General features: G+C 56.2%; 1 protein-coding gene and 1 long non-coding RNA gene across 4 annotated transcripts; both read left to right on the top strand.

The window, feature by feature from the left end:
- The first annotated feature begins 3,361 nt into the window (after positions 1–3,361).
- On the top strand, positions 3,362–12,647 carry LOC135454338 (uncharacterized). Of its 3 annotated transcripts, XR_010442089.1 has the most exons (6): positions 3,362–3,554; positions 6,652–6,700; positions 7,037–7,228; positions 7,959–8,118; positions 9,790–9,944; positions 10,242–12,647. It is a non-coding gene; the product is annotated as an uncharacterized LOC135454338 (long non-coding RNA). The 3 variants fall into 3 exon arrangements; XR_010442088.1 differs by lacking the exon at positions 9,790–9,944; XR_010442090.1 differs by lacking the exons at positions 6,652–6,700; positions 9,790–9,944.
- Positions 12,648–12,925: 278 nt separating this feature from the next.
- ACTB (actin beta) lies at positions 12,926–17,714 on the top strand. Its single transcript, XM_064725696.1, has 6 exons — positions 12,926–13,037; positions 14,501–14,629; positions 14,900–15,139; positions 15,671–16,109; positions 16,425–16,606; positions 16,965–17,714. Exons 2-6 carry the CDS (start codon positions 14,507–14,509, stop codon positions 17,106–17,108), a joined length of 1,128 nt encoding a protein of 375 aa, XP_064581766.1. The 5' UTR covers positions 12,926–13,037; positions 14,501–14,506; the 3' UTR covers positions 17,109–17,714.
- Positions 17,715–22,035: the final 4,321 nt, after the last annotated feature.

Raw genomic sequence — 22,035 nt, 5'->3', positions numbered from 1 at the left:
GGCTCCAAACCTCATAGTGATGCCGTGGTGAGGTGACATGGTGACACAGCCACCTGGAGCAACACCCGGGCTGTCTCCTGGGGCAATAGCAGAGGATGTCACTTCCTCATGCCCCAGGGCGTTTCTGCCTGTGACACAATCCCGGGTGAGTGTGCCATGCTGTGGGCGCTCCTGCAGGGGTGAGGAGCCCTGGTCACTCCTCTCAGGCTCAGTAAAGCACCCCGGGGCAGAGCAGGCAGTCAGCCCTGCTTCCTCTGCGGGGAAACTGAGGCAGAGCCAGGGCTGGAGGAGGTGGCATGGAGGGAACTCAGGGATGTCCCATGTCCTGCTCACGGGTCACCCTTGGAGCCGTCAAGGATGGGACCAGCACCCAGAGCCTGTGTTCTGGAGGGGCTGGAGATCCCTTAGATCAGTGATGGGAGGTGTGGTACCTGTCCCGTGGGCTCTGTGATCCCTCTGTGGTCCCTGTCCCGTGGGTCTGTGATCCCTATTCCATGAGCTCTGTGATCCTTGTCCCATGGGCACCAAACAGGCTTTGCCCACCCAATTCCAGGTACTTCAAGGCGCTCCCAGGTACATCCATACACCTGAGCTCAGGAGCAAATTCTTTGCAGAAAATGAGATTTTGCTGCCTGACCAACAGTGGCACCACTTGCACGGGGTGCCAAATTTTCTTTTTCCCAGAGCGTGCATCTCCCCCCCGGCTCTTGGCCGGGATCAGGCAGCATCTGCCGTGTCCGGCAGCAGCCGCGGAGCTCTGGGCACGGTCCGGGCCGAGGCAGGGCCGCTCCTCCCCGTCCCCCCCGCGCACAGAGGAAATTGCTGCTGACGGAGCTGCGAGGCTGCCGGACTGGGGATGACTAAGTTTGGCAGTGCTACCTGCTGGCTGTTTTTCCTTTTATGGAGGATTTGAGCGAGCCGCTGGAGCAATTCTGCGAGAGGAGCCGAAGGGATCCACCCTGACCTTGGGGATGGGCACTGCCGGGCTGGGCAAGGGCGGCTGGCGAGCAGGGTGGGTCGTGGGGAGTTTGGGGCGGTGCTCGGCTGGTAGAGGCGGGGATCGGCCCCCCTCGCCCATCCGGACGGGGCACCCGAATGTTTTCACTTTCTATTTTAAGGCGCTGGGCTCTGGCTCCGAGCGGTGCCAGCCGGGGGGCGCGTGGCTGCTGCCACCCTCCGTGCCACCCTCCGTGCCACCCGCTCTGGGGCCACCCTGCGCCTCACATCCCTCCCCGTGTGGCTTTCCCACAGGTGATGGGGTGAGGAGAGAGGTGAAAGGGGATGTGTCCCCACAGGGGGACACCTCGCTGGAAGGGGACACTGCTGCAGGGGTGGGGACATTGCTGCAAAGGGACACTCCTGGGGTCTGCACCCCGGGGCTGCTCCATGGTGCTGGGATGGAAACGGGGCAGCCCAGCCTTGGAAAGTCCCCAGCTGGTGAGAAAAGCAGAGAGAAACAAAAATAGCACCTTTGCAGTGACTGCAGTGGGGTGTGTGCAGGGACGGGACTGGCTGTGGCCAGGCTGGCTGTCCCACAGCCCCCAGCCCGTGTCGAGGGGCTGGGACGGGGCTCCTCAGCTGTGTCCTGCATTCTTGGCATTATTCTCCTTTTTTCTCCTCCTCTTCCACCCCGGGGACAGCTCTCAAACCTCTCCATTTATGGACAGGAGGGTAGGTCAAGTGGGAGGGTGAGGGGACAGCGGGTCCCTGGGGAGGGACGGGGTCCCACGCGGTGCTGGGAGCTGTGGGCACCCCTGGAGGTCACAGCAACCATGGTGTGTGGAATGTCCAGGGTCACCTGGGCATTGCCCTGGCATCCCCATGGTGATGCCCAGTGCCACTGGGACCCCCAGCCAGGATGGTGGTTGGGGTCACCCCAAGATGCTGGAGCACCCTGAGCTGCTGCAAGCAGAAAACAGGCCCTGCAGCTCGGCAGATTTTTTTGTGGTTTTTTCCCCTCTTGTTTTATCATTTTATTTTGAAGCCAAAAAGTGCCAGTTTGGGGGTGAGGCTGCAGCAGCTGCACCCCACCCTGGGGTGGCTGGAGGATGTGTCCCTAGCCCCAGGCTCTGAGGAGTCACTGGGGCAGGGTGAGATGACTCCGAAGCCACTCCAGATGACGAAACATCCTGACTCACTCTAATCATTAATATTATTAAAAAAAAAAAAAAAGAAGAAGAAGGGATTACTCAGACATCAGTACTCTGCCATTGGGTGGTGACAAAGTGGCTGCTTGGGGTTAGGTTTTTGGGGTGGATTTTCCCCCAGTCTGTAATAACACCTCGGGGTGTTGCTGACAGCAGTGAGCCGAGGGAGAGGCAAACACCCGAGGAAATGCTGCTGGGGATCCTCCCACTCTGCCATGCCTCACAGGGCAGAACATGCAAGCCCCCCTGAGCCTGGCATGTCCCAGGCTGTCCCCTGGCTGGGGAGGGACAGTGGCACCTTGTGGGGAAGGCTGAGATGAATGAATATCAGATGGGTTTTGGTGTTTTAACCAGGCCTGCAGCTCCCTGGCCAAAACTCTGTCCCCATGGGCTGGGGTCCGAGGGAGGGACCCTGGGGCCTCATCCCTGCACCCTTTGGGGGCTCATCGACCCCTCCCCTGCTCCTGGCTGACTCAGCCGTGCGGGATTCCCACAGTTTCCGTCAGATGCTGCCTGGAGTGAATGGGGAAGAGGTTTCACAAGCCCTGGTAATTAATGCTAATTACAGAGCAGCGACATGGGAAACATTTCTTCCCCAGGTGTCCTTCCAAAAATGGTTTTGTGCAGGTGTGGCAGCATCCTTCACTTGTCATTAGCGCCGCTGTGCCTGGAGAAGGTGAAACCTCCTTCGAAGGCAGGGCTGTGGGAACGGCAGGGACGGGGATGGGGCCGGTCCCCGCAGCCCCCGGGCACTCGGCTGCGGCTGCTGGCAGCTGGGCTTGGCTGCAGGGCAGGGCTCATGCAACCCTGGGTCAAGGCAATCCATGGGGAAAAAATACCCTCTGACCTCCTAGAGCAGCATGACTCCTCCTGGCAGCTGCTGGCAGAAAAATAAAACCATGGAGAAGGGGCTTGGAGTCCTTTATTTTCTTTTTTTTTTCTTTTTTTTTTTCTTTTTTTTTTTTCTTTTTTTCCTTGTGGCTTGGTTCTGCTGCCTGCATTGGAGGGACAATGACATCCCCCTAGGACCAAGGGCTCATGCTGAGGGAGGCTGAGCTTCTTTGAGGCTTGAAAAAGGCTGGAGTGGTTTAAAACCCCTTTTCATCTTTGTTTTTCTTCTCCTCACTGAGCTGCTCGTGCTCAGCCCCCACAGGTGTGAGGTATTATAAATAAGATGGGGTGAAGGTGGGCAGGGAGACCTGAGCTGCAGAGCCTCCCCTGCCCCAGGACATGCTGAGCATCTGCACTGCTTGGGTTGTAGGAAATCTCTACTTCCCTTTATCTGGCTGGAGAAAGGAAGTTACAGGAGACACAGTTGGGCAAGGTGTGGAGGAAGGGACCACTTTGTCCTTTGTGGGCAATGGCAGAAATCCTGGGCTGGGCTGACAGTGGCAAAGTGGTGTAGAGGTGAGGAAACTCTTTCCATGCAGACTGTGGTGTCTCAGTCCCTGGACCCTGATTTTATGTGATTTTTATGGAAGTTTGAGCAGTGGGAGGCAGCTTGGAAGTGATGCAGTGATGCCAGGTGGTGGTGGTAGCACTTTAACGGTGACAATCAACCACCCTGGATGGTTGCAGGGAGTGACAGCTCTGTTGGTGTCCCACAGCCCCATTTTGTTATTTAAAATTGGTCTTTGAATTGTGGGATTTACATCTCCACCCAAGGATGGTTGTGCCCTTTTTGCCTTAAGCTTGAGGCTTTTGGAGCAGAGGGAGATGGAGAGGTTGGTCCTCCCCTGTTTGATGAAGAGGATATCCCAGGCTGCAAACATATTTATTTAGGAGTGGAAACAATGTCAGAAGACTTGGAAAAAGCTCACAGAAGAGGAAATCAGGTGGGATTAAATCCACCCAGAGTGTTTCCAGGCCATTTCCATGCTTCTCCCAGTCCAGGGGCTGTGGGTGCTGCTACTCCCTGTCCCCTGGCCAGCCAGGGTGGGGACCTTGTGACAGAGCGGGGCTGGCAGGCACAGCCTCATTCCCACTGGGCTGGAGAGCTGGGAAACCGGTCCTGGCACAGGAGAAAGCCTCCTCCTCCTCCTCCCCAGGCTCCATGGGAGCTCTGGCTGTCTCTGGGGTTCTTAAATAACTGTGACTTTGCTGATTCCTTTTTGATGTGTGCAGACTTCTCCCTCTGACTTTCCCTTTGCAGTTTCCCCTGGCAGCCAGGGCAGCTGCTGTGAGTATCCCAATGGATGGGGCTTCTCCCAGTGCTCCATCCTCTCTCCTGACTGAAGGTGGGGAGGAAAAGAGCCATGCCAATCCTGTGTGTGAGCCAATTCCCCCAAGGATGGTTGCTGTAATGAGATGTCCCAGCTAATGAGGCTGCTGGCAGAGTGCTCCTGAAGAAACGTGCTGGGAAATGGTAACACAGCAAGTCTCAGCTTTCCGGGCTCTGTCCCATCCCAGAGATGGGAATCCATGGCAGCAGCAGCTGGGTGAAGGACCTTGTGCCCCAGCCCAGCTTCAGCCAGGAGCAGCTTGCTGACAGCCCACTGTCTGCTTGCTATCAGGATGTGATTGAGCCAAGGGAAAGGAATAAATTCATCCTAAAAAAGTGGGGTGGCCAACAACCCAGCCAAAGGAAATATTGGGAGCTCCCAATGCACCAGGCACCAGTGCAGGGTTCATTAAGTGGGACTGGTGATTTATGGGAAGAAATTTATGCTACTGGTGGGCTCATCCTGCACTGTGAGACCCTCCTTGCCCACAGCCCAAAAAAGAACATCAGGCAGATCTGAGGCTCTCCTTTACAGCAGCTGGGCCTGAGAGGGACCTCTAAATCCCCCAAGGAGTGAGCATCCAAGTTCCCTCTATCCCAGCACATGGAGACTGGGGGAGCTCAGCAATGTTTACACTGCTGAGCACAGAGAGTTCTCTTGGAAGGAATTTGTGCCCTGGAATCTGCTGGGAGTTAACCCACAAAAGTAACAATGGAGCTTGGGGAGGGGGCTCCTGTCCCTCATTGTTCCTTGAGCTGATGCACAAGGGAGAGGGAATACAGAGAGCTTTTCTCTCCCTGTGCTGCCTCAGGAGCAGGGTGCAGCATGAGCAGGGTGCAGGATGATCCGGGGCGCCCATCCCACAGGAGGGCACCCCCAGCACTTGGGCAGGGCAGAGTAGGGAGATCATTTCTGAGGTATATTCCTGGTGAATTTAGGTTTACAAAGCCGTGGAAGGGGGGAGGGCCTCAGCTGCTCTCTGGTTTCCGGTTTCTCTGCCTCTTGCTCCAGCTGGTTACCGCAGACAGGGCCAGGTTTTGCCATTTAAGGCTGATTTCCCCAGGCTGGGCTGTGCCGAGAGCTGCCTGGGACGGTCTCTGGGCGACTCTCTGCTCATTAAAATGTGTAAATGTGTGCCCAGGGAGATGTGGCTCCTCTGGGCGGCAGGGAGAACCCTCACCATCTCCCCATCCCTTTGTGCCATGTCTCCTTTCCCTGGTCTCCATGGCAGAGGGAAGAGCCAAGGGAAGGGGTGTGGGCTCATCTGTGGAGCGATGTGCCCACTCTTGGGTGGGCAGGACAAAACCTCTCCTGGTCCCAGAGGTGACAGGGCCCAAGCAGAAGGCTCTGGTCCCACTGATCCAGCCCTGAGTGAGGGACCCAAGCTGAGCAGTGCCAGGGTGGAGCTGGGACACCCTTTGCCCTGCCAGGACTGAGCCCAGGCTGTGCTGGGGCTGGAGCTGCCCCACAGTCTGGGCTTCCTCATTCCTGTCACCACAGCTGGCTGCTTTTTTTCTTCCTCTTGCTTGTCCCCATCTGCTCCAAGCTCTTGCAAAACACGAGCAAGGGTTCCCTGTGCTGTGCAGCTCTCTCACAGCCTTAGGCAGTGATTTGGGAACCAAAAGGGTTCTTGCAAAGCCCCATAGGAAAATCACTCCCTGTTTTTTCTGTATGCTGCCTTGCCTCTTCTTTGGGCTGAGAAACCATAAAGACAATGGTCCCTCTTTGTGTCCATCTGAGCTCCACCAGGCCCTGGTGGCCTCTGTACCCACTTGGCTGCTCTGTGCTCCAGCAGAGGAGGAGCTCTGGAAGCCACCTCTGCAGCCCCACAGCTCTGCGGCTCTGGCATGGGGAAGGGAAGGGAGCAGGAATGGGGAAGATTTAACCCCATTTATTGTTAAAGGCTGGAGGAGGGAGAGGTGTGTTCATACCCCACCCTGCTCATTCCAGCAAAGGGTGCCTTGGGGACACCTGGGCCAGGCAGTCCCCAGGGCTGTGCCATTGCTTCAGTAAGTGCCACCTGCAGGTACTTGAGGTTCTAATGGCATTCAAGTGCATTTTTCAAATATTCTCAGAGCTGATAACACCTCTGCCGCTCCAGAGGGGCTCAGTGCCTACCCAGGCACACATCACCCACATGGGACAGCAGAGTGGGCATCCCGGGGTGGCACAGGCACCTGAGAGAGCAGAACTCTGTGCTGCTCCTCAGGAGCAGCAGGGAACCTGACACTCAGCCACCTGAGTACCACCACGATTTCTCTTTCTGGACCTTCACCCCACAGCCCACCTGCGGTGGAATGAGGATGGATGTGAGCTCCCAGATCAGAGCAGGTGAGGAGGGAGCAGGGTACCTTAATGAGCCAGGGGAGTGACAGCCAGTGCCTGGCACCCAGGGCTCTGGTTTGCCTTTCTCCTGAGATCTTATCGCCTGCCAGCAGGAATGTGTGAAATGTGCCAAACAAAGCACATGTGGAAATATTGTCTCGAGTGAGGAATGGAAACTTTGGGGGCAACGGGCTGGGAGGGAAATGAAATACAGGGGGGCTTGGTGCCTCTGCATCTGGGCTTTGTGGTGGCGCTTTCCTCCCACACCCAGTCTGTGTGCGAGTGGATTCAGGATGATATCAGAGGGATGATATATTTGCAAACTTGCTGGCTTGTTCCCAGGTTTGCTGCAGATTTCAGTGTGAGCTGGACCAGAGGGGCTGGCTGGGAGGAGAACCACCCTGCAGAAAGCCTGTGCTCCCTCCTTCCCCACTGCCAGCCCATGTGAGTGGCATCACCCCACTGTGGCCCACAAACAAGCCTGGCACCGGACAAAACCCACCTGGCTCTCCTCCCATGCACCTGCTCTCCAAGGTGGGGGCAGAGGGACGTCACTGAACTTTGGTTCTGGTGGCTCTGTGGAAGGGCTGAGTGCTGTCTAAGTGCTGAATCACCCCTGAGGGTTTATTTAAACCCGGAGGAGTGGATGGGGCATTGACTAGAGCAGGTCCCACTCCTCCCGCTTGCGTCACGGCTCGGCACCGGCTGTGCAAACAGAGCCGGGGGCCAGCCCGGGCAGGGATGGGGCTGGGACAGGGCCCAGAGCAGTTCCTGGGTTCCTCTGCATCCCTCCTTCTAGGAATGGGCAAACCCTGCCTCGCCCATTCATTGCCTGAGCATCCCTGTGCCTGCAGGGACAGGAGCTGCTGCAGCTCTGGGTCACTGGAGGATGGGGGGATCCCCACCTTTGGGTGCACCCACAGCAGCACCAGCACAGGGCCAGACCCCCGTGACTTGCTGCTGGAGTAAAAGGGGGCTTATACCCCAAACCCAAGCCAGAATTATCTGCAGAGTTATGAGTGTTTACATCACCTGGCACAGGCAGGAGAGTCACCCTGGCTGAGGGCAATGGCCATCCCTGCTCTCCTTGCCTCTGTTTTTCTGACAGAAAACAAAGGCAGCATTATTGCCACTCTGCAAGGTAGGAGAGGTCACCTCTGTCAAAGGCTCAAAGCCCCTAGATGGAAAGTGCCATTAGCCTGGCAAAGATCAAAGCGAATTTCCCGGCATGCTTGGGTAGCCCAGGATCTGTTTCATTTCCTAGGTACTGTATGAGCAGAAAACTCCATCCAGCTGCTCCCCTGCCTTTGTCATCAGAGACCAAGAAAAATCAATTCTCAAAGTAATTAAGAAGCAGTTGAAAATGCACCGTATGGCTCGGCACAGTGCCATGTAACACCTGCAGGAGGCTTTTGCCAGGACAGGTAACTGAACCCCAGGGAGCATCCTTGGGGGAAAGACCCCCTTGGAGGTGCATCAGAGCCAAGGGGTCACTCAGTAGTATGGGGGTGGCGTGAGTGAGGCCAGAGAGCTGAGACAGGCAGAAAAAACCCAGGGAGAATCAGCTTTTTCTCTTCCCCTTCTGTTTTTAGCTGGAGGAAATATCCCCTGAAACTGATGCCAAGCCTGGCTGGAGGGGAGGGCTGCTCCACCATTCTCTGTCTCTGCAGGGAAGCTCCAGCACAGGATTTAGCTTACACCTGTCCTGTTTCTGGGGAAGAAGTGCACTCCAGAGATGCCCAGGGCAGGGCTGAGCTGGGAGCCCGGCATGGCCCCAGGCTCTGGCTGTGCCGGGGTAATCGCTCTGTGCTGCAGAATGACCTTGGGCTGAAAACAATTCCACGCTCTGGCCTCAAAGGCTGTTGCTATCAAGGTCAACCAAAACAGCCCTGGCAGCACGTTTAAGCAGTGGGGGAAGGGAGGGCTTTGCTCTGCTCTGGCCAGGCCAGCAGAGCCCAGGGAGGGTGAGAGGGTGGCAGGGCTGTGGGGCACCAGGATGGGGCTGGGCACAGGGTGCCAGCCTGGGCACCAGCTGATGGATGCTGCTCACGAGGCTGGGAATGGCACCTTGGCCTCCTGCTGCCTGGGTGAGCTGGGGAACCCTGGGGTCAGTGTCAGGATCTGGGAATGCTGGCACAGGGATCAATGAAAGGGCTGGGGAAGGCATGGGGGCACAGAGAGAAGTCTGGGGGCAGCAAGGACAGGCAGGGCTGGAGAGATAGCTGGAGAAAAATCTTCAACCCCTCCAGCAAAGTCCACTTGTCAGGGACAGCAGGCTGTAAACCAGGCACGTGTGCCCTGCCAGCACCTTGGCTACCTGGGCAGGGCTGGGCCCTTTCAATAGCCTCGGCAAACCCTGGCACAGGTTGTTTGTCTGTGCCTTGAAAACAGAAAATGGGGGATTGATACAGTTTTGCAGCATGATACAAAGTGATGATTTTCATTCCTGGTGAATGGGAGGGACGCTCGATGCATTGTTAGCCCGTCTGTGCGGATGCAGCAGATCGGGGAGAACACCCTTGCACATGGAGGGCTGTGAAGGGAAAGGCTGTCTCTCTGGAAAAGGACTGATAGATCAGAGAGAGCTCAAGGATCAATACAAAGGAGCAGAAACCTCGGGGAGGGGTGTATGGGAGTGGAGAATGATGCTTAAAGGGGGAGAGTCGAGTCTGCAGCTTGTCAGGGATGAGCTGGCATCAGGGATGCAACGCAGCGAGCCAGGAAAATGTCAGGGGCTGTTTTGCTTCAGGTTTAATGCTGAATATGTTCCCATAAAGGGAGAGGTGGGGGCTGCACTGAGGCCCCCAAGCATCCCCAAAGGGAGTGAAGGGCCTGGGGCTCCTGCTTAGATTTTACCTCCTGCAAATTCCCGTTACAGCTGATGCTGCAAGGAGAAAATTGAAAGAGGAAGGTGCTGAGATGGTCCCTGTGCCTGTGAAACAGGGGATGTGGTCAGCACCTTTCCTTCTTCCCCTTGGGGAGCGGGAAGGGAAAGGCAGTGCTTCAAAAAACATCCATGATTTTTGTGCGAGGGTGATTCAAAGAGATTGTGATGGTTTCAGAAGTTTCTACCTCTCTTCTCATTGTCACAACAGCAGGAGGGAGAGAAGGGAGGTCTGAGCACATGACAGAGTGAGAGATGGAAGAGCTGGCGCTGAAGGGAATGTGCAGAAATCCAAGCTAAAACTCCAAGTCCAAAAATTCGCAGGAATATTTCTCCCTCTTTGACCCTCCTCTCCCCAAAAGCATGGTAGGTGCCATCCCTGCATGGGCACAGGGCTGCTGCAGTAGGGGAGCAGAGAGGGAAAGCAGAGCTCACACATTGTCCCACAAGTGCAGCAATTCAAGCCCAGCCATATCAGCTGGTGAAGGGCAGGAGGATCCTCCCTCAGATAGTTTTGTCCAGAGTCGGTGTGAGCCAGGCACCAAGGACGAGCAGGGAGAGATGAAGCAAAACATGGGAACTTGGGAGCTTGTGATGTCTGCCCCAAGGTAACACGACAGCCAGGGAGCTTTTTTTGCTCAGTTCCCCTTTCTTTCCTCTCAGCTCTTGCAACATCCCAGAAGAGATGGGAAGAGAGCCCCAGCCACGGGCAGGGAGGTGGCCTGGCCCCTCACACGGTGGTGAATATGGTGACTGGCTGGTGGCTTTGCTGTCAAGGTGTCTTCAGCCTGGAAGGAAGTGGTGGCACCCAGCCACGTGCTGGAGGCCACATCCTGCCATCCCACCGAGGCCAGACCTCGCTGCCCCTGAAGCCGGGAGACACGAGGCCGTGCTGCTGCCCTCCGGATGCTGGCAGATTGATTGCCTTCTGATTCAGTCCAATAATCAAGAGTAATTGCCTGGCAGTTCCCTCCCTGCCTAATGGGCTGTCTCCCATCGTGGCTCCCCAGCCTGGCTCCACCCAGCCTGCTCACAGGGATGCAGCAGAGCACAGCATCCCCCACAACTCATGCATGCCCCATCCATCTGCCCAAGATCCTCACGAGCCCTGGTGGCCTCTCCACCTGGCCCTGACCTGATATTCTCCTTCCCAAACCCAGTGTTGGGCTTTTCCTGCTTTATCAGCACATTGGTGGACCACACTTGCCAGCTGCAAGGGCCATCAGCTCTACCCATGCCTTGTGGCTCCCCTTATTTGACGTATAATCTTCTAATTAATAATCAGCCTTTTCAAAGTGGAATGCAAACATTAATTAATTCCCCATGAGGCAGGTAATTAACAGCCATGACTCCCATTTTACTGCCAGGGAATCTGCAAGAGAGAGATTTGCACGATCCACATCGAGGTGACAGAGGAATGACCGGGCAAAGGCAGCTCTGCTCCAACCTGGCCCTGCAGGAACCCGAGGCTGGGTCCCCTTCCACTCAGGGCTTCCTGGGGGGACCCTCCTGGGCTATCTCTTCTTTATCACTGTGGCCATCTCCACATGGAGGGGATGGCACAATCCCAAAGTGGCCTGGCAGGACACATCCATCACTGTGGCCATCTCCACATGGTGGGGATGGCCTGGTCCCAAAGTGGCCTGGCAGGACACCATGGCCACCTCTGCCATGGCCCTGGGGTGGCCCAGAAAATCCCACAGGTCTCCTCTCCCTCTGTACCACTCCCTCCAAAGCACCCACCTGGGTGCAGCTGTGATGCTGAATTTTGGGGACCTTCACCAGGACAAGGCACTCGTGGGGAAGGGGATGCCATCCAAAGGGAAAGAGTTTCTCGTGTATTCCCATCCCTGCCTGGTGTCCCATTGCCTCCCATCCCCCCAGGTAATTGCAAATCTCCATCTCAACAAGCTTTTGCAGGTTCCTCCTGCTGCTCTCCTCCTTTGTTCATCCCACAGCAGGAGTAATGAAGGGGGGGGAATAATGCCTGGGTCCCCTTCAGTGAGACCCATATGGGCAGTTTGGGGAGGGAGCTTCATCCTCATCCTCAGTGTGATCTCTGCAGCTCCCTGATGACAAAGAGCTTGCTGGTGTGGCCTGCAAGACCTTGACTGCAGGCCTGGCTCCTGTCTCTATGATGCTGGACAAGGGGTTCTCCATGGAGAACAGGAATTTTGAGCCTTTTTTCCCCCCGAGATGTTTTTTTTAACCTGTCACTACAGTTTTTAAACGGCTGAGATTACACATCCAAGGTCCCCACGCTCAAGTCTCTGTGCTTCCAGCCGGCAACAGATTGCGAGTGGCTGCTGCTACTTTACTTACAGGACTGCTTAATTAACTTGATTAATCAGCCCGTGTTCGCACAACACTCTGGAGACGCAGAGCCCTCTGGTTGCTGCTGCCTGCTGCTCTGCGGCCGCTGCCCTCCCCTTTATTCCCGACCACTGTCGGATGGTCACAGGCAAGAAGGGAATCGCAGAAAGGCAGCCTGGGCTGGAGCAGCCACGTCTCCTACTCCAGCAAGGTTTGGAGCAGAGAATAGAAACAAATATTGCTCAAATCTGACCAAACCACTGCTCCCGTGGTGTGCCCTGCCAGCACGGGGCAGGATGGAGAGCAGGGACCAGGCTCCCCTGCTTGACTCGATGAGCCAGAGCCAGCGGAGCGTTCCCGTCTCCCCGGTCCCGTTGCCACCGTAGACACACGGGCTTTAACAGTGCCCGGTGGCGCCGGCGGCGTTCCCGGTTGCCCGGGCGGGTCCAAGGGCCGAGGGCCTGGTGGCGGCCGGCAGGAGCCTGTCGCCGCCGCTTGCTGACATCAGCAGTGAACTTGGCCCCGCGTCCCGCTGCTCCCGCTCCCGGCCGGGGTCACCGGTGCCCGCCCGGCCCAGGGGTGCAGGTGACGGGCGCTCCACGTGCCCCGCGCCGGGCAGCGCCACGGGCGGGCCGAGCAGCACCCCCGGGACCCCGCACCGCGCCCGCGTACCCCCTTCCCTCAGGGGGCTGCATCCGCCCGGCTCCCACAGACACGGGGGGCGAGCGGGCCGGGACCCCCACCCGCGGGGCTTTGTGTGAGGGCTGGCATGGGGGGGCTGCACGGGGGCAGCGCGGAGCGCGGCGGGCACGGGCAGGGCCCGGTCCCCGGAGCAGCGCAGGGACTGGGGGGCCGCACCCCCGCCTCAGCCCCGCTCGCTTCCCCCCCACCCCAATATTTTCCCCCTTGTCGGGGCGGCAGGGCGGGGCGAGGCCTGGGGGGCGTGGTCAGGCGTGGCCAATCGGAGCGGCGCACTCCGAAAGTTTCCTTTTATGGCGAGACGGCGGCGGCGGCGGCCTGATATAAAGCGCGCGCGGGCGGCAGGCGGGAGCCGCCGCGAGCTCTGCCTGCCCTCACCGCGCGCGCGCCCCGCTCCCGCCGCCGCCTCGCGCCCGCCCCGGCTCCGACCGCGCCAACTCCCCAAAGGTGAGAGCGGCACCGCGACAACGGGGGATAGGACAGTAATAATATTAACGGGAACAGTGATGAGCCGGTGGTGTTATGGATCTCGGTGTGACCGGGGTTGTTGGGACACGGCGCGCCCTTTGTGCGCTGGCGGGGTGGCGGCCCCGTAGCGCGCTGCCGCGTTGTAAGGAATAGAGACGCACCTCGCGGTTTAAGGCCGGTTTCGGGGGTGATGCTTGCGGAGGGGGGTCGCGCCCCTGCCACCCGTGGGGCTAATCCGCCCCGTAAGAGGATTGCTGGTGCGGACGGGGGGAGCGGGCGGCTCGGCTGCTGTGTCCCGGCAGCGGCGGCGCGGACGGGGGGCGCGGGGCTTTGTCTGTTCCGCGGAGCCGCCCGTGCCGGGGTCGGGGCCCGGGGGCGTTGTCCCCCGTGAGGAGGGGCGCATCGCCCCCGCCTCGCATATAGGAATAATCGTAGTGGCTGTGGCTTGCGGGGAGGGGGCGGCACCCCTACATGGGGCGAGGCTTTGGATGGGAACAATGCGGGGTTGGGGGACGCAGGGGGGACCCCCCGTGTGCCCGGAGCGCAGGTGCAGGCGCGCTGCCCGCTCCGGCTCCGACTACACTTCCCAGGCTGCCCGTGCGGGGCGGCACATGTGCGGCAGCTGCTGCCGCCCCCCCGCCACCGGATTACACCGGAGCCGCCGGCGCTGAGCCTGGGCGGGCGGCAATTGCATAAGGCGCTGGCTGTAATCCCGCGCATGGTGCCGCCGGTCGATGGGGCAGAGCCCCGGTCACGCTTGGCTGGTGAACTGGGCGTGGTGGCCAGCGCTTGTCGTTGTAGAGGGTGGCTGAGGCTTTGGGGGCTGTGCAGAGGGGGCGAATCCCGCTGGCTGTGCCTGGCTCACGGCGGGCACCGGGCGTTACCCCCTAGGCTGGGTGGGCGCGCCAAGCCGCGCTGACTGGCACATGGCGGGGCTCTGAGGAGAGCACCGGGCGTGCCCGGCGGGGCCGTGCGGAGGTGTTGAGCCCCGGCGGCCGGCTCAAGGTGGGGCACCGGGCGTGACCGGCGGGGCTGTGCGGAGGCATCGAGCCCCGCTGGGCGGGACGCGGCGGGGCGCTGGGGTGTGGCGGCCACGCCCGCCCGCTCCGGGGAGTGGCCGCCGCCGCCGTCCCCCCGACAGCCGGTGGCGGGCGCGGCGCGGCGCGCTCCATCCATTGCCTTTTATGGTAATAATGCGAGAGGGCGCAGGGACTTCCTTTGTCCCAAATCCGCGCAGTGCCGAAATCTGGGAGGCGTCGCCCCCTCTAGCGGGCGCCGGGCGAAGCGGAGCGGCGCCGGCAGGAAGGAAATGGGTGGGGAAGGCCTTGGCGGCATCGCCTGCGCTTCCCGCCATCGCCTCCCCTGCCCGCCTGCCGCCGCGGGACGGGGCTCGCCGTGTCAGCGGGGATGCTCATGTCTCCTTCTCTCCTCTCCTCCCGCAGCCAGCCATGGATGACGATATTGCTGCGCTCGTTGTTGACAATGGTTCCGGTATGTGCAAGGCCGGTTTCGCCGGGGACGATGCCCCCCGTGCTGTCTTCCCATCCATCGTGGGTCGCCCCAGACATCAGGTATGTGGTTATTGTCTAACAAAAGAGAGGAGTTTAGGTGGCAAGAAGCCCTTTTATTTGGCTTTGTACCTTGGGAGGCCTGTGCACTGAAGCACAGCTGGTGGGTAATCCAGCCTCCTGCAGAGCCTTTGTGCAGTGTGTGTCAGAGCAGCTGACTGCATGCCTTTCCTGATATGTGACAGTAGAGGGACAATAACTGGAGACTTAGCTTTGAATGAAGGGAGTTATCCACTCTTCAGCTGTACTTACCACATGGTCTTTGTCCTGCAGGGTGTGATGGTTGGTATGGGTCAGAAAGACAGCTACGTTGGTGATGAAGCCCAGAGCAAAAGAGGTATCCTGACCCTGAAGTACCCCATTGAACACGGTATTGTCACCAACTGGGATGACATGGAGAAGATCTGGCATCACACTTTCTACAACGAGCTGAGAGTAGCCCCTGAGGAGCACCCTGTACTGCTCACAGAGGCTCCCCTGAACCCCAAAGCCAACAGAGAGAAGATGACACAGGTGTGTAGAACTCTGCAGCTTGGAGCTACAGCAGATAATTGCTGCAGGCCAGCTCTCCTCTTCCATGTTGTCCTCTCTCCTTCTTCACCACTATTCTCCCTTTTTGCCATCTTTACAGGGTTTTCCTTTCCTGACCTGAGTCTCCTCTTTGCTGGACCTTGACAGGTTTTGTTTGCTCTTCTAAGCTGGCTTTCTCTGAGACTGAACTAGCAACTTGTCTAACTGCTGTTTCTGACTAGGCACACTAATCCATTTACAGCCCCTGAGTGACTGTACTGTAGATTACTTGGCATTTGTTTGTTCCTTGCTGTGATATGTGGATGGGTCTGTAGCAGTGGTGTCCCTGCCCAGGCTCTGACCTGGCAGGTGTGGGTGGAGACCAGGTGAGATAAGCATGGACTTTGAGGGGAGGTGTAGAGATGCTTCTTATCTAGGGGCAAAAGTAAAGACCATTTGCATGGACTTGGTATGGGTGTGTAGGAAGAACCCTGTGTTTTGCTGTTGACTCAACCCCTCCTTTTCTCTCCCTAGATCATGTTTGAGACCTTCAACACCCCAGCCATGTATGTAGCCATCCAGGCTGTGCTGTCCCTGTATGCCTCTGGTCGCACCACTGGTATCGTGATGGACTCTGGTGATGGTGTTACCCACACTGTGCCCATCTACGAAGGCTATGCCCTCCCCCATGCCATCCTCCGTCTGGATCTGGCTGGCCGTGACCTGACGGACTACCTCATGAAGATCCTGACAGAGAGAGGCTACAGCTTCACCACCACGGCCGAGAGGGAAATCGTGCGTGACATCAAGGAGAAGCTGTGCTATGTCGCCCTGGATTTCGAGCAGGAGATGGCCACAGCTGCCTCTAGCTCTTCCCTGGAGAAGAGCTATGAACTCCCTGATGGCCAGGTCATCACCATTGGCAATGAGAGGTTCAGGTGCCCTGAGGCCCTGTTCCAGCCATCTTTCCTGGGTAAGTCAAGCTTTTCTAGGACACTCTGTTGCCCCTTAATGTTCCTTCTGTGAAGGGTGACCTGGAGGCCATGACAGTGATGTACCATGTTTTACTGCTGGTCTGTAGCAAGGCTTGTGCTGCCCACCAGTCAATCTTACTTCTTACACAGCTTAAAGCTGTTTGAAGGACTTGGGTCAGTAGAGCCAGAGGTTGAGTCTGTCCCAGCCATGACTCTGTAGTTCCTTCCTGCTGGTCTCTTGGTTGCCTGTAGTATCCTCTTAAGCTTCCTTGACTTTGAGCCCTTGTTGACTTGCAACTTCTGTTTCCTCACAGGTATGGAGTCCTGTGGTATCCATGAAACTACCTTCAACTCCATCATGAAGTGTGATGTGGATATCCGTAAGGACCTGTATGCCAACACAGTGCTGTCTGGTGGTACCACAATGTACCCTGGCATTGCTGACAGGATGCAGAAGGAGATCACAGCCCTGGCACCCAGCACAATGAAAATCAAGGTAGGGTGGAGTTGGGGGAACATCTCACCACCACTGTTGGGCTGAAATACGCAACATCAGTGGAGGGTGGAATGCTGGAGTTGTGCTCCAAGAGATACAAACCATGTCTGTCTGGCAGTGCCTTAATGGCCTTGGGCTGGACAGGGTGGCACCCACCCAACTGCGTGAATAATGGGATTAAAGACTGCAGAGGAGGGAGGTGGGTGTGTGAGAGGTTGTGTCTTGATCCTGTTTGGACTCCATGGTATCTTGGCCAAGGTTAGATAAGGGAATTAGGCAGCTCCATCTTGCAGGGCTGTGCGTGGGCTGTGAGCGTAGCGTGATGCTGTGTCTGACTGGTTCCTCCTCTTCCCTGCAGATCATTGCCCCACCTGAGCGCAAATACTCTGTCTGGATCGGGGGCTCCATCCTGGCCTCCCTGTCCACCTTCCAGCAGATGTGGATCAGCAAGCAGGAGTACGATGAATCCGGACCCTCCATTGTCCACCGCAAATGCTTCTAAACCGGACTGTTTCCAACACCCACACCCTTGTGATGAAACGAAACCCATAAATGCGCATAAAACAAGACGAGATTGGCATGGCTTTATTTGTTTTTTTTTTGGCGCTTGACTCAGGATTAAAAAACTGGAACGGTGAAGGTGTCAGCAACAGTCTTAAAATGAAACATGTCGGAGCGAACGCCCCCAAAGTTCTACAATGCATCTGAGGACTTTGATTGTACATTTTTTTTTGGTTTTTTTAATAGTCATTCCAAATATTATAATGCATTGTTACAGGAAGTTACTCGCCTCTGTGAAGGCAAAGCCCAGCTCGGAGGGAGTCCACCAGTTACAGCTGGTGTTAGGTTATAATTGCTTGTCTGTAAATTATGTAACCCGACAAGTGTCTTTTTGTATCTTTCCGCCTTAAACACAAGATACACTTGATCCTTTTTCTCTTCGATTTGTCAAGCAAGCAGCCTGTGTTCCCCAGTGATAGATGTGAATGAAGGCTTTACAGTCCCCCCACAGGGTCTAGAAGTGGTGCCAGTATGTGGGGGAGGGAGGGGCTACCTGTACACTGACTTAAGACCAGTTGAAATAAAAGTGCACACCATAGAGGCTTGACTGGTGTTTGTTGTTCATTTTCTTTCTTCTCATGCCATTTTTTGACAGTTGCTCCCTGCTGGGATCTCGCCCTGCCAGGCTGCACAGCTCTGCTATCGGGCTGGGGGGGTGCTGGTGCTTCGGGGCACAAGGCAGATGGCTCTGGGTGATATGGGAGGGGTAGAACTGAGCCTGCCAAACCTGTGGGTCCCCAGGGTTGCTGTGGGCTGGAGTTCTCCAGATACTACCAGTGTGTGCAACAGCTGCTGGAGGTGCTCGGCTTAATGGGGAATTCACCTACACCTTCCCAAATGTTGCTCTGTGTGTCTCCCTCCTCAGTGTTTTATGGCTCATGCTGCACTGATGGAAGCAAGTGGGGTGTGCTGATCCCATAACAAAGCCAAAGCAGCTGCCTTGTCCCTCCACCAAGGCTCCTTTGGCTGGTCTCAGCTCTACATGGGGCAGTGCCCCTGCTTCTCCCTGCTCCAGGTATCAGAGCTTGCCTGTCCTGCTCCCAGTTTGCCCTGGGAGGGAGGCCTGGGTTCAGGTGGGGAGACTCATACCCTGGCAGTGTGCTGGCTGGGTGTGGAGCAGCTTCCAGGTGAAAGCAAGAGAAAGTCCTGTGAAGTGCAAAAAATTGACTTCAGAGAGCGGAGCTCTGGAGTGTTAGATGGGTGGGGCTGGGAAAAGGTGCAGGAGGAAGGAGGAAGCTTTGGCAGGGTGAGTGACACAGCTCCAGTGCTGGCACCTGCCTCCAGCCCAGCCTTTGCCAGGAAGGTTTTGGCCTTACTGACACTCAACCCATCCTTTGAGCTTCCAAACCCTCTGTGAAGCTTCAGCCTTGTTTGATCAACTTTGCTGGTTTTGTGGGAAAGAGAGGGGTGACCCACACAAAGCTGGGACCCTGTTGGGTACAGCGATGTCCCCGAGTCCCCAGAGCTGGAGTCACATCCGTGGAAAGGAAATAAGATTGAAGCTACTGGGTCAGGAACAGGAAAAGCTGAGCCAGGTAACTCTGTTGCCAGCTCTGGGAGACGAGACCTGGGAGCGTATTCAGGAGTGCAGCTTCCCAAGGCTCTGCCACCCTCGCCTGCCTTTGAAGAGCTAATGTCTGTGATTGTGTCATGCTCGAAGCACATGAAAGGCAGGGAACAGGCTCTAGTTCCTCTTTAATCCTCTGCCTGGCTGCTGCTGCTCTGGCATCGTACCCTGCTCAGGGTGGACCTGCCGGTTTCTGCCCTTCATCTCCCCAGGCTTCCTCCTGGGTGCAGTGGGAGCCTGGCAGGGCTGGAGGTGCAGACACTGGGCTGAGCTGGTGAGTACTGGAAGCACCAGTTTGCAAGAGAGGAGGTGAAACTGGTTGGAGTAAGGCCCAAACTGGGCTTATAACCTGGGGAAATGGGGTGAGGAAGAGGCAGTGGCAGCTCCTGGGGAGGGAGTTGGTGGGAGCGGGGTAGGAAAAAGGCCAGCAGCCAAGAAGAGATGACAGCAATAGGGAAATGGGGTGCCTTTCTTCAGCCTCTTCTGAAATGGTCACTGATGGCTGTGGGAAAATGTACTGAGACAAAGAATAGAAGAAACTGGAGGTGGTGAGAAACCAGTAAGCAGCAAAATGCTTGGGGCTGAGGGCAGCTCAGGTGAGCAGAGGTGTGGGCACAGGGAGACTGGTGCAGAGCTGCTGGACACAGGACAATCAGGATGATTTTCATATTCCACAGCCAATGGAGGTTGTGCTGTTAATTAACACTTGACAGGGCTTTTTCTCCATTCTTCCCATTTCATTTGCTGTTTGGGGTAACCAGCCCCTCAGTAAAATGAGGCTGAGCCTTCCACAGCCCTTCCCAATGCCTGTCCAGCGTGAGGCCATGGTGTGCACAGCCACAGTGCAGGCTGCTCCAGCAATCTCCATTTATCCCTCCTCTGGGCCATTACATGCTGGAGAAAAGAATGTGGTGCCGGGCAGGGACAACTGCAAGCATTACTCACTGCTCCCAACTCCAGCGAGCACGGGGGAGCCCAGAGTGGTTTCTCTCAAAAATATTGAGTGCTGAAAGAAAGGGGGTTTTTTAAGCACAGTTTTTCTGCCATGGAGTTTCACAGGGCTCAATTCATCCCTCACAGTTTCACAGAGGTGGGGGAATGCCAAGAGGCCTGTCAGGGAGGGCAGTAGATGAGCCATGTCCTGGCTTTGTTAGACTCAAAAGAGAAGCTGTGTAGGGAATAATCAGTGATCTATCTAGCACACAAATAGCCAGGGGTCGTGGGGAGACCAGAAGCTTTAATAAGTCCACCCACGGGTCAGGCTGAGTGTGTCCCCCTGTCTGGCTCAGCCATGGTGATGTTCCAGGATTCCTCAGGCTGCAGAGACAGCGGGACTTGGCTCTAGATCTCTTCCAAGGCACCCAGCCCTTTCCTACCTCCTTGTAGCTGCCCCAGGAGAGATGGCTCAGCTCAAGAGAGCTGAGCAAACATGTTTTACACCCTTTCCTCCCTCAGAGTTCCCAACTTTCCCTCCTGCTGGAGACAGTCTCTGGCACTTCACCTGCAATTAGCTGATGACCTGGAAAGTCACCTCACTGAGCTGCTTATGGAATCAAGCCACCGCCGGGAATTAGTGATGTCCTTGGCAAAGGAGATGGTGGCAGCTCTCGGGATTTAGCCCTGAAGGGCCTCATTGTCTCTCAGCTGTGTCGGGGACAGTTGACCAGAAACGGTCCCTGGCTGGGGAGGGTCCTGTTCTCTCGTTAGTGAGCATGTGCTCCTCCAGGAGAGGTGCCAGCTGGCCGTGTGGAAAAATCCCAGGAAATCTCACAGCATTCAAACGAAACTGGCCTCTTTGCAGAAGTCCCCTTGGAGGATGCAAAGCACCAGCTTTGGAAAATGGCCATTCCAAGGTACCCATTCAGGGATGGGTCTGTGGTGTTGGCTGTGCTCAGAGGAGGAGCAGCCTTGGTCCCTGAAGTCGTTCTTTGCAGGACTGCTGACCTGGAGCCTACCCTGACTTGCATTATACCCATCTGTAATCCACTTTAGCAGGCCTTACAGTATTAAACCATATCAGGGATTGAGAATCACTTCCAGCAGTGGAACGAGCAATCCACCCAAGCATACCAAGTGCTGTGCTGCTACAGCCCAGCTGGGCTTTAGTCAAGCTGACAAAAGGATGTTCAGGCTGTATCAATCTTAAGAAGAATCAGAGGAGAGAACTGAGACAAGACTTTCCAGAGAAAAAAAACCATAAAATCCCCAGGACAGACTGGCCTTGAACATTAAGATATTTTGTTTTAAAATACCTTGATAGTGGTATTAATTTGTTTGCCCTTCTGGACTGGGACAGCATGATATGTGCCTTGCCTTGTTTGGGCTAGGAAAATGTGTATTTGTTGTGAGACGACCAAAAGTCTACCCACATGAAGAGCATTCCTGAAGTGAGGCACAGCAAGGAGGGTTTCCTCTATCACTGTCTGGCCACCTCCCAGGGCCATGAAGAGAAATGCCAGAATTCAGTGTAGATGTTCAACTCCTTCCTCCTTTACTGCCCACTTCTGCCTCATGTTCAACCTCCGTGTCTGATCTGCACCGACACACTGCTCATTTATTTGATGGATCACAAGTCCAAATGCAGCTCCTCTTACAAAGTCTTGTTTCTCAAGTTCCTTATTCAGGGTTCTTGTTCCCAGTCCTTATTCAGGGCTGTCAGCTGCTCTGTGGTCGCTGTACACCCCAGGGCTGGAGGGAGCCCATGGCCACTCTAAACTCCAGCTGCTCCAGCCACCCTGGCTCTCTGGGCAGGGCCTTCCCTCTGCCTTTGGGACTCACTGATGGTTTTATCATTTGCATTGGAAATGCAGGTCTCCTCCACCCTGGTCTCTGCTTCCCTGGTGACTGCAAATATGGTAGGTTGGTGTTTTTCCCAGATGTCAAACAAGTTGGTCTTGACTGAAAGGCCTCCGGATTTAATTTGTGATTACCTTTTATTTAAGTGAAACACATGACAAACAAAGCAGGTACAGATCCTCTGCAGAGGCTCTCTCTCATCTAAGAGCTAAAAATGGTTTTCCTGTTTGACTCCAGCCTAGAAGCAAAATACATAATCAAGACTTGAGGCACTTGCTATTTCTAAGTGAAACCCCCAATTTACCCTTAATGTAATTCACGGCCTTAAATGGCAACAATCAAGCAGGAAGAAAATAGCAACTTATTCATCTTCCTTTATGGGTCATCTTTAAAACACATTTTCTATGAACAAAATTCCTGAAGCATACACGTAACTGGAAATTCCAGCGCTCTGGTCCTGTCTGTACTTGAGGTTTGGGGTAGGAGCTGTGTTCAGCTACACTGC

Source organism: Zonotrichia leucophrys, chromosome 14 (genome assembly GCF_028769735.1).
Source record: "Zonotrichia leucophrys gambelii isolate GWCS_2022_RI chromosome 14, RI_Zleu_2.0, whole genome shotgun sequence".
NCBI lineage: Eukaryota > Metazoa > Chordata > Aves > Passeriformes > Passerellidae > Zonotrichia > Zonotrichia leucophrys.
This window is presented reverse-complemented; position numbering and strand designations above follow the sequence as displayed.

Bases quoted from the DNA above. Each gene is read 5' to 3' on its own strand.
- ACTB (XM_064725696.1), top strand. From the start codon at position 14,507: ATGGATGACGATATTGCTGCGCTCGTTGTTGACAATGGTTCCGGTATG. The intron at 14,630-14,899 runs GTATGTGGTTAT...TTTGTCCTGCAG, and splicing joins TGGGTCGCCCCAGACATCAG to GGTGTGATGGTTGGTATGGG. The intron at 15,140-15,670 runs GTGTGTAGAACT...TTCTCTCCCTAG, and splicing joins ACAGAGAGAAGATGACACAG to ATCATGTTTGAGACCTTCAA.